The sequence below is a fragment of the Quercus suber genome, unplaced genomic scaffold, assembly GCF_002906115.3.
Source record: "Quercus suber isolate HL8 unplaced genomic scaffold, Cork oak 2.0 scaffold_106, whole genome shotgun sequence".
Taxonomy (NCBI): Eukaryota; Viridiplantae; Streptophyta; class Magnoliopsida; order Fagales; family Fagaceae; genus Quercus; species Quercus suber.
In genome coordinates this window covers 297,608-309,583 of record NW_027069571.1, presented here as the reverse complement: position 1 = coordinate 309,583, position 11,976 = coordinate 297,608, and the positions used below count along the sequence as shown (strand labels likewise).

The window sequence follows — 11,976 nt, the reverse complement described above, 5'->3', positions numbered from 1 at the left end:
AAAAAAAAAAAAATTTGTATCTAAGGAAGATACAAATCAGTTTTTGATTTAAGAAAAATTTAGATCTACATCTAATGAAGATGCAGACCAGTTTTTGATTTAATAAAAAATTTAGATCTGTGTCTAATGAAGATGCAGATCTGCTTTATTTTGAAAAAAAATTCAAATCTACATCTAAGGAAGATGCTGATTCTATTCTTTTTCTTTTTTTTTTGAGAAAAATTCAGATCTACGTTTAATGAAGATGCAAATCTGTTTTTAATTTTAAGAAAAAAAATTGATTACATGCAGATCTTTGAAATTAAGAAAGAGATCATAACAATTATAAAAGATTCAAGATCATGCTTTAAATAAAACAATAATTCATGATATGAATATTTGAAACAACTAAACTAAAAAATATACGTGCATCATCACAAAAGAGAAGCATAAAGAAAAAGAGTTATCAGAAATAACCTCTTGCATGGAGCATTCTTCTTCTTGAGATGATATTTTAGGGTTCAAAAAAGTTTATGCAATTATCTTTGAAACCTAAAAACCCTAGTTTAAGAGAGAATACCAGAAAAGGGGAGTGATAAATTTGAGAGTGTGAAAGAGTGTCTCTCCATGAGCGTAAAAGAATGTGTTGAATTTTGAGATCTAGGTCCCATTTATAGAGACTGAAATGCTTAAAAAATAAGCAACGATGGGTAGAATGCGAATCGGGATGCGTCTTTTTGTAAAAAAATAAAAAAGGGTGTGCCTTATCGGCACCCAAAGAGAATTGGGCCAAAGCCCAAAAGAGTGCAATTCGGCACTTTTAAAGTGCCGTTCAGCACTCCAAAAGTGCCGAATGGTACTCTTGGGTGTTGATCGCATTTTCGTGTTCGGGTGCTTTTTGGACTCCTTTTTTACATTTTCTTGAATCAGGCCTTGCACTTAGACGTGTTTTCAATCCATATTCTAAGATTTTTATCTCTTTTCTGGATATTTCAAGTCTTTTCAGGAACAATTATCTTGTAAATAAATGCCCTAAAATAAATTTTGATAAAGTTCAGATTATCCACAATTTTATTGTTATCCAATTATCCCTTTAATTCCTATGCAAACAATCCTATTTTAGACACTAATTATCAACCAATCACAAAATTATTTAATTAATTTTAATTGTTTAACCAATCAGAATTAATTTAAACTAATCGTGCGTGGCCGACTTTACCTAGACACAATGCATGCTGATCGTGTAAACTTGATTATGCGGTATCTTTCAATCCGATGGTTCCATTTGGAAAACCAAATACACCGTTGTGACCGTTAAAATCTCAAGATTATTTTTATGATATGCAATGAATGAATTAATGTATGTAAAGCAATCATGATTTTGGGGTACATAGATGGTCATTCCAGTCATTTTCCTTAATTAAATCATGGGTGCAATATCGAGTGTCTACATATTATTATTAATAGACATTTATTATGAATGTGTTAGAATAAATTTTTTTTTTTTTTATAAGAGCTTGTGTTAGAATATGAAATTATATATAGCATTAGCATTTATTATGATTGTGTTTGTATATAGAATGAGTATATATTATATTATTTAAAGAAATTATGATTTACCAAGATTCTAATGTAGAGTTTAATTATGTAAAAAATTTTAATTCATATATATATATATATATATCATATACTATATAATAAAAGTTGGGCCTAAAAGCCGTGATTGCGTCAAGTGGCTACACCAAATTGAAGAAATTTTTTAGATTTAAAAAAAAAATAGATATAGTTTTTTTCTTATCTTCTTCTCCTATAATTTCTAATTTAATAAAAATCTTAATTTGATTATAATCCAAATTGTTATAATTTAGAAGATGATAAAAAATCTTAATTAATAAAAAAAAATTGGGTACTTATCAATTTGCCATATGTACTACTTTTTTTGAGATAGAAGATAGATATTGTATTGAGTAAAAAAATAAATATATATTTTTTGTCCTTATCTTCTTCTCCTATAATTTCTAAGTTGATAAAACTTTTTATTTGATTATAATCCAAATTCTTCTTCTAATCTTTTTATTTAAAATAATAAAAACAGAGAGAGAGAGAGAGAGAGAGAGAGAGAGAGAGAGAGAGAGAGAGAGAGAGAGCATGTGGTAATTGACATTCATGTGACATGAGTAATTGCAATGTTATTACATTACAGGTCAAGCTCAAGCAAAAGCTAATGTGTAGAGCTGAATCCGATCCATCTTATACCAAAACTTGGGAGGCTTAAAAAAAAAAAAAAAAACCCAAACCTCAAAACTACTGGGAGAATTGTCTAAGTGTTTCAGATCATACACAGTACACTCAAAACACCTTTTTTTCCTACTCATTCGAGGTCTCTCCGAAATCATAGGTTGTTGTACAGTGATTTCGCCACCACTGACCTACAATCAAGTATTTTTTTTTTTTTTACAGTCTATATGCACTTAATTTGTCTTTCAAATAATATTTACTGTTAGTTGTTTGCGGCATATATTGTTTGGGTTAAATAGTTGAACAATGTTAAAATAACAAGACTTGCAAGATTAAAAAGAAGATTGATTATGAATGAACAATGATTTCTCTATTAGGAGTGACATTGCTTAGAGTTACAAACAATTTCATGATGTAGGTAGAATTACAAAGACAAATCTACATAGTTCTGATTTGAAAGTAAGTCCATAAAATAAATAAATATTTTTGGCTTTTAAATAATACTATTTAAACACTTTTAATGAACAATGTTTTTGGAGTGATTATATTTATATAAGATTATAATTATTTAATCGTTCTTTAGTCATTCAACAACATTAGTTATATTTTTAGACTAGTATAAGTTTACTGAGTTGATGTTACACCAACTTATGTCCTTAATCTTATTGAGGCATTTTGACTAAAAAATATAATATTTACATACATGTAGCATGATTTTTACTTTCAATAATAATAATAATAATGATGATAATTGTAGGGTTGATTTTTGTGGCCCAAACCCAAAGACAATTAATTTGTAGAGTATGGGTGAAAGAGCTAGGTTAAGTATGGGATTGATAACAACAGATCACCGCTTTCAAACACAAGCTGACATTAATTTGTACGTAAACTTTGATAATCCGAAGAGCTACACTATTAGTTTTTCTGATGAACCAAAATCCTAGGGCTACAACCAAGTTTCTTCTCTTGTTAGGAGCTTCCTTTCTTTATATAGTCACTCTTGTCCTCATCTCCATCGTCCACGTGTTCCTCATCCATGAGTTTGCTGTAGTACATGTCACGTTAGACATCTTCTTTTAGCTCTGTGTGAGTGGCGTTAAGTTAGGATGCACTGTTCAGGGTCTTCTCCACATAAATGCGGCCAGAAAAACTGTTGCAGTGCATTAAATACGGTGGCAGCAGCTTTCCCCTTAGATATTTCTCCATCCTTATCATTCCATAGCATGCTCAGAGCTTATCTCGATCAGGTGGAGTCCTCGGAAGGTCATTCTGGCCTTTCACGTATTCAATTGATCTATGATATCGCGTCAGAGGATTACAACCTCTTTGGACAGGAAATGTCCTCTTCGGACTGTGATAATTCTTCATCTTGAGGGTCCCACTTCCAGTCGGGCCCCACCTTCTTCATCTTCCTCTTCTCGGACGCAAAATAGCCCTCCTATAGGCTTTCGGCCCATTACATTGGGCCGGGCCCTTTCTCCCCCACAATAATAATAATAATAATTCATTTAGCTATTATTATTTTTAATAAAATTATACGTTTTATGAGTTTACTCTTAACTTTGTTTCAATCATTTTATGGATTCTTTATAAATATTAAATTTTTATTTTTTTCATGCATATATATACACACATGTAGCATGATTTTTTTTTTTTAATTTCAATTATATAATAATAATTCATTAACTTTTTTAAAAATAAAATTATATTTTTATGAGGTTATACCTAAAACCGTGCAACACAGGGGACTTAGATTTTTTTTTTTTAAATAGATATATTTTTTTGTTCTTATCTTTTTCTCTTATAATTTCTAAGTTAATAACTCTTAATTTGATTACAATCCAAATTCTTCATCTAATTTTTTTTTTATTAAATAAATTATATTACAGTCATAAGAAAAAAAAAAAAAAGCAACATTATTGGAAAAACAAAAGATAGAAGTTTTTGTTCATACTGATTTACCAAAAATGTGTTTGGATAAAGTTTAAAAAAAAAAAATTGTAAATAAGGTAATAAGTATTTGAGTTTAAATTAAACACCTTCTCTTTCTTCTTAGAAAAAAAAAGTATCTATATATAATAAACATTTGTTCTTCTAAAAAAAAAGGTTTGTTGTTTTCTCTTTTGGTTAGAAAAAAAAAAAGTTTCCTTTTTTCAATAAAAAAAGATTTTCTTTTTTCTTTCTACTCATATGAGATTTTTTTTTTTATTCCACTTTTTATGGGATTTATGAGATAGCAACAAACAAATTGATTAGAAATCTTAATTCCAATAGGATTTAAATTCTATATCAAATGAAACTCTACCTCTATATTAATATATATCCTTTTTGAAGTGAAGTTTATTCCAATATGTAAATGCCTAAATCCCATGACCGGTATGCATTCTTTCTTCATTATTATTTTTTCATTATGTTTAAGCTATTTTTCTTTAACTTCAAAAAAATTAATAAAAACTTCTCACATACGTTAACCCAATTCATAATATTAAACTTTTGTACTCATTTATTCTCTTCTACAATAATTGGTCAAGATTTTAGTTACATACTCATAGTTTCATTTCTCAAAGTGATAAAGAAAATAAACAGGTTTATTCTTTGTTCTTTTTCTACATTTATATCTTAATTTATAAATTGTGTTAATTTTTTAATTTTAAATTATGAATAAGTTTGATTATATTCTTTATTTTGAATTTAAATTGTTGTTTATAGGTTTTTGGTTGTGGTATATGCTTCAAAAAAAAAAAAAAAGAAAAAAAAAAAGAGAATAAAAGAGGTTATATAAATTTGGCAACAAAGCTAAATAGATAAGCCTAATAAACATTTACTAACAATAGTTTTATCAGTAACTTTTTATTAACGTGATTTAAAAAAAAAAAAATTTGAGTAGAGAGTTAATTTATTAATGTGATTTAAACTCTACTAAATTTTTTTTAAGGGATTGGTTTAGAAAATTTCAAAGTAATTTTCTAATTATTAACTACAATGCGCTAACTTCTAACTACCAAAACCCACAATTGAAATACTAATCTTAATGAGATATGACTTCCAAAGATTAATATCTTAGCTATTATATATTATACGCTGACTTTTTTTTTTTTTTCAAAAGAAGCGTTTCTCTCTCTCCTCGCAAAACAAAGGGATTATAATAAGAATTAGCTAGACAAGGGTAAGACTAAACCACCTAAGACTACATCACCTCTTTTCTGCAATAAATGTTAAATTCAAATCATTTTTCATGCACATAGACACACATGTAGCGTGCAACGCACATAACTTAAACTTTAAGTTTAAATTTAAACTTGGTAGGGTGAAACTTACTCAAGTTTTAGTGTCTTCTTCCATGCTTTCAAGGACAAAAATTAAATTCTCATGTGAGTCTCTCTCTACTTCAAATTTTTAAATGTTTAGTAATTTAGATTGTTCTTAATTATTGAATTGAGATTTCTACTTAAACATGATTTCAATCATTGTTTTGGATAGTTTTTAACTATTAAATTCAAGGGTTTTCCATTTAAATATATGTGACTAATTGAGCCTTAAAGTTCAATGTATTGTTGAAAATCATTACACACACACACACACACACACACACACATATATATAGGTACCTCTACCATCTTGGATAGTTTTTAACTATTAAATTCAAGGGTTTTCCATTTAAATATATGTGATTAATTGAGCCTTAAAGTTCAATGTATTGTTGAAAATCATTACACACACACACACACACACACACACACACACATATATATATAGGTACCTCTACCATCTTCATTCAATTATATATATATATATATATATCTGCATTTTATGATACCTTAGTCTCATACAACATGCATTCATTATTTAACTTAAAAGTAAAATATTCATTTATTTTAAGTAAATTAATAAAAAAATGATTTACATATGAATTTTGATTAAGCTGTGCATCGCACGGGCATAATGCTAGTATATATATAAATTTAATTACAATTTTGCCACATCATATTTTCTTTAAAGGATAAGAATAAATTTATTTTTTTGAGAAAAAAATTATAAGAATAGATAATTTTGTATTCAAATACAATCACAATAAATACATATTATAATTACCAGAATTATATATTTAATAGTTCCAAATTAAAATACAATCATAAATCATAATAGATATCTATTATTAATAAATAAAATTTTTATATCTAATATTTTAGATCCAAACACAATCATAATAACTTAATAATTTATTTTATATTATATTGATAAATGCACCATTATAAATATTTTTTTAAAATAGTACATTGTGCATGTCGACTTGTGTGACATAATTTCGTCATGCGTATATTTTTATAATATATCCCCTTAATAGACTAATCATCTATTTATTTTTACTTTTTGTATATTTATAATTTATAATTTTATATTTTAATTAACTCTATTTACAAAGAAAATAAAAATAGAGTTAAAATTCTATTGATTTAGAAATAAATAGATTTTTTTTTTGGTCAATTGGAAGTTTACCGTTGTAGTATTGTACCAATTAGAATAGCTAGAGACATCATCAAAAAAAAAAAAAAAAAAAATAATATAATAATAATAATAAGAGACGTGCCTTGTTTTTTTTTACTGCATAAGAAGAGACGTGCTTTGTGTTGAAAAATGCATATACGTCATTCGTGACAAGCTACACTTTTACCAATAAGAAATAAGAATAGAGACATCACGTCATATAAATCCATAAATAAAAATAGAGACGTGCCTTGTTTTTTTTAATTGGTAGAGAAGTGACGTGTTGAATAATGCATTGTGCCATTCGTGACAAGTTGCTCTTTATTCCGTAGCCAACAATGACTGACTGCGATAACTGCGAATAAAATAAAAAATGACATTGACCACAAATAAAAGTCGCATACACCAAACTGAATATTCGCGAATAGGCTAATTTTACCGAATAACACAATTTTAGCCAAATTTTAGAAAAAAACACTTCACAAATTTATTTAGTTATGAAAGTACATTTTTGGAATTCAATTTTGGCAAACTTGACTTTTAACTCAAACTCAAGTGTCTAAAACTTGAATTTGACTCAAATTTTAAAAATATGTTAAATTATTAAATAATTTTGTGAGAGTACATTTATCTTAAAATTGTGCCATTAGGCAAATTTGGGCTTCGCCTATATAAGCCGGAGAGAAGAAAAACTCAGTACACCAACACCACGACTGAACTCCATGGCTGAGCCTAATAAAACGCTTCACATAGCCATGTTCCCATGGCTAGCTTTTGGTCACATAATCCCATTTTTAGAGCTTAGCAAGCTCATAGCCCAAAAGGGACATCGTATTTCATTCATTTCCACCCCTAGAAACATTGAACGCCTCCCAAAAATCCCACCACAAGTAGCACCTTTGATCACTTTAGTGAAGCTACCCTTACCCCATGTAGAGAACTTGCCAGAAAACGCAGAGGCCACCATGGATGTACCATACCACATAATTCCATACCTTAAAAAAGCCCATGATGGTCTTGAACAACCTTTATCTCACTTTTTGGAAACTTCGACTCCAGATTGGGTTATTCATGACTTTGCCCCTCATTGGTTACCACCAATTGCTTCAAAACTAGGTATCTCCCGGGCCTATTTTAGTATTTTCAATGCATCAACCTTATGTTTCCTTGGACCAACAAAGTCAAGTGTGATAGAAGCTCATGAACCACGTTCAGAGCCTAATCACTTCGTTGTTCCTCCCAAATGGGTCCCCTTCCATACCAAAGTAGCGTTTAGGTACTTTGAGGCAAAGCAAATCTTTGACCTCTTTGAAGAAAATGATTCTGGTAATTCAGATTGGTTTCGTTACATGAAAGCTTTGTCAGGCGTTGATGCGTTAGTTATTAAAACATGTGTGGAAGTTGAAGGTGAATGGGTGAAACTCCTTGGAGAGCTTCATGACACACCTGTAATTCCAGTGGGATTATTGCCACCCTCGAAGCAAGAGAGTTTAGACAACAAAGATAGCAATTGGGATACAATTGTTGAGTGGTTAAATAAGCAAGAGAAAGCATCAGTGGTTTATATAGCACTTGGAAGTGAAATTCAACCAAGTCAAAACGACTTCAATGAATTGGCTTTTGGGCTAGAGCAATCTGGGTTGCCCTTCTTTTGGGCTCTAAGGAAGCGAAAAGGCGTGGACTCTGTTCAGTTACCCGAGGGGTTCGAGGAGCGAACCAAAGATCGTGGGGTTGTTTGGACAGGTTGGGCACCTCAATTTAGTATATTAGGTCACGAATCTGTTGGAGGTTTCTTGACTCATTGTGGTTGGAGTTCAGTCACTGAGGCATTACAATTTGGACGTGCACTTATTTCGTTACCATTTTTGGGAGACCAAGGATTAATTGCAAGATTTTTGGAAGAGAAGCAGGCAGGAATTGAGGTACCAAGGAATGAGCAAGATGGGTCATTTACTAGAGACTCGATTACTGAGACATTGAAGTTGGTGATGCAAGATGAGAAGGGAAAGATTTACCGAGACAAAGCAAAGGAAATGGCCACCATATTTGGAGATAGGGACATCCACAACCGATGTGTTGATAAATTTGTTGAGTTCCTTGAAAATAAAATGGGTTAAGTGGGAATCTAGTTTCAGATAGCATTTGGTTTGGGGAATCTATATTACTCCCGATATCTAGATTTTTGAGAATGTAATATTTCTATGTTTAGTTTGATTAAGAATCTAATAAAAATCATGAAAATATGAAATACTTATATTTAATTTATTTCTAAAAATTTTATAAGTTACGAATAGTTGGTTTCTTTTGGAAAGTCTATTATCCAGAATGGTTTGCAATTGTAATGATGATCAAAAATGCTAATGGTAAATGGATAATGTGTGTTGATGACTGGACGATTCCAATTATTAGTTATCTCAAAAACGGAAATTTCCCAAGTGATTCTTAAGAACCAAGAAATATAAGATTATAGGCAACGTGCTTTGCCATAATAAATGGTGTAATACAAGCGAAGATGCCATAATAAATGGTGTACTATACAAACGAAGATTTACTCTACTGTACCTACGATATCTCAGTCCAACAAAAACCATCTATGTTCTCCAAGAAATTCATGAGGGAATTTGTAGAGATGCTTGTGATGGCACTAAATCCTTGATTTAGTCTCAGCCAACACAACACACACACATAGTAGAAACACTTAGAACAGTTTATTGGAATCTCAAGCACACAATACACAAAAAATATTACAGGGAAAACCTCCAACCCTTATTATTCGATCTCAAATACAAAGGAAATCTCACCCTTACAAAGCTTATCCTATTAACTGTCCAAAACAATTGTCTTGCTATACGCAACAATTTGGACGAATACAAAATTACCTTGCTACGTACGACAATATCTAGTTAATTGTCCGATTGTCTTGGGCAATTTTTTTTTAAATAAAGAAACCAGTGCTATGCAAATGAAACTAAATTAATAGCGAACAATAAAAAGGTTTTTTTAAAAAAAAAAAAAAATTATTTTAAAGAATAGTGGAAAGGATGTGATGTCAACAATTTGATTATCTAAATGGAAAATAATGATTGGGTTTGGGGTGCACTTGCTACTCGACTCGACAAAAATAATGATTGTGTTTGGGGTGCACTTGCTACTCGACTCGACAACTTTTGAGTGTTAAAGTTCCAGCCCACCAACAACCGTAGATTCAGTCAAAATCAAAAGCAACAGCCTTGTAATTCCTCCAGTTGGGTCAATCGAAGTTTCCTTTCTCATGATATGCGTCGTCATTGTCGTCACATGGTGGGATTAGGAGATCTAAACTGAAATCTCACCAATTTCGGTGGAAATCTTAACAAATCTGTTAAGATCTCCATCAAATTCAGTGGAGATCTTGTTGTTTTACAAACAACGGCGACAAAACTTGAAAAAGGTGGTTCGCAGTAAAGGAAGTACGAGGAGAATGAGCCACTCGGGTTAGACAATGAATTCCGTCCCTTGACCCGCCAATGTTGGGTGTTGAAGACACAAACTTACTATCAACTAACACATTGATTAAATTAGGTTGGTTCCAATTTAGATGGCTCCAAATTAAACAGATTTATTGGTTCAAGTTCGGGTTGGATAACCCTAATTTTGAATAATAGAGCTTTTAAAAGTAATTGACTATAGACAAAGAGAATATTAAACATAAGTGCTAAGTCAAGTAGTAACTGGTAAGCTAAGTCAAGTGGTAACTTGTAACATAAAAGGAAAGACGAAATGTACCTTCCTCCACAACCAGCCAACAACATTAACTTAGGGTTTCTTTGATAAGTGTCATATTTAATAGTCAATGGTGGTTCACATGTGTGCTGTAGATACATAAAAATGCATAATTTTATACCATAACTCGTCATATGAAAATTTATAATTAATCATGCCGAAAAACTACCAATGAACCACACGATACTCGCACGCTTGAAACAACACTTGCATAACCAAAAGAGAAGACCTAACAGAGAGCACCGATGTGGTGCCGGCCAAATACCCTCCGAATGTCAAGTTAGAACTTCTCACAACTCTAGAGTGCCAGAGAGGGGTCAATTAAGCGTATCTTGATTAGTAAGGGTATTAGGGCTTTTATCATAGTAGAAGGTTGACATCCCTTTTTTGGTGTAGAAGTATTTTCCTTATAGGAATCATCTTTGAATAGTCTCAAACGAGATGGATAAGACATTTCCTTATAGAGAAGATCTTCATTAGTACGCGTGTCTTTCAGAATCCTCTTTGTGCTAGGATTCCATTTACCTTGGGATTCTATGGTGGCTAAATATGTGTTGCAAGTATTTCCCATCTAGGGTTTCTGACTGCCACGTGGGCACTTAATCTGTCCCTGTTGCATCCGTTCATGCAAGATCTGTCCATAATAGACCACGCACTTGTTGGGCCCGTCCTTTATCGGCCCACGGATGTGGAACCGTCAGGCCCATTTCATAGCGATCCGTCAGCCTAGATTTTTACCCTCTTCAGTTGCCCCCTCACCTCATGGGTTCGTCATCTTTTAGCGAAAGGACTCGTGGGGTGACGGTTTAAGGTTTAGGGGATAACGGTTTAAAGGCCTGTGGGTAGACAGTTTCAATACGAATTCCGTGAACTGTGCCTACCCCTGACAGGTTGTCTGGAAGGCATTTATGCTGCATGACACGTGTCGCTTTTCCACTGGATATTATCTTGGATCGAAGTGTCGCTTCGTCTTTCGTGCACTTCCTCTATAAGTATCACACTCTTCTCTTCTCATTTCTCTATTCTCTGTTGAAACACACTATCAGAGTACTTCCTTGTCAGAGACTACTCCGTTCAGTTGCTGTATCCGTCATCAACGCCCTTCCTTCGTTCACTTACTAACTTGGTAAGTACTCTCTTTTTCACAAGTCTCTTTTACCTTCATATATACTCTTTTTATTTTCCTAGACTTTATACACCCGTCACTCCTTTTAGACCCGTCAGAGTCTTGGGTTTTATTGTCACGTGTAGGCAATGTCTAGTGCGTCAAGTAACCAGTTAGTCGTCTGTGACGGGGCGAATTACGAGGAAGTATACCCCTCAGGTCACAAAGACCAAGACAGTCTAAGCGAAGAGAGGAGTCTGTTTGCCTCTTCCCCGTCCTCAACAATTAAGGATATAGAGATGGCTAACCCAGAGAAGGGTTCTGATGACGGCGAGGAACAACCAATAAAGTCCGTTGAAGGTGCTGATGGACTTAGAGAGTTCATCATGCTACCGGAGTGGACGGTG

General features: G+C 32.0%; 1 protein-coding gene across 1 annotated transcript; it reads left to right on the top strand.

Moving 5' to 3' along the window:
• Window positions 1-7,377: 7,377 nt before the first annotated feature.
• On the top strand, window positions 7,378-8,963 carry LOC112010520 (putative UDP-rhamnose:rhamnosyltransferase 1). Its single transcript, XM_024042867.2, has one exon. It carries the CDS (start codon window positions 7,425-7,427, stop codon window positions 8,817-8,819), a length of 1,395 nt encoding a protein of 464 aa, XP_023898635.1. The 5' UTR covers window positions 7,378-7,424; the 3' UTR covers window positions 8,820-8,963.
• Window positions 8,964-11,976: the final 3,013 nt, after the last annotated feature.

Bases quoted from the DNA above. Each gene is read 5' to 3' on its own strand.
- LOC112010520 (XM_024042867.2), top strand. From the start codon at position 7,425: ATGGCTGAGCCTAATAAAACGCTTCACATAGCCATGTTCCCATGGCTA.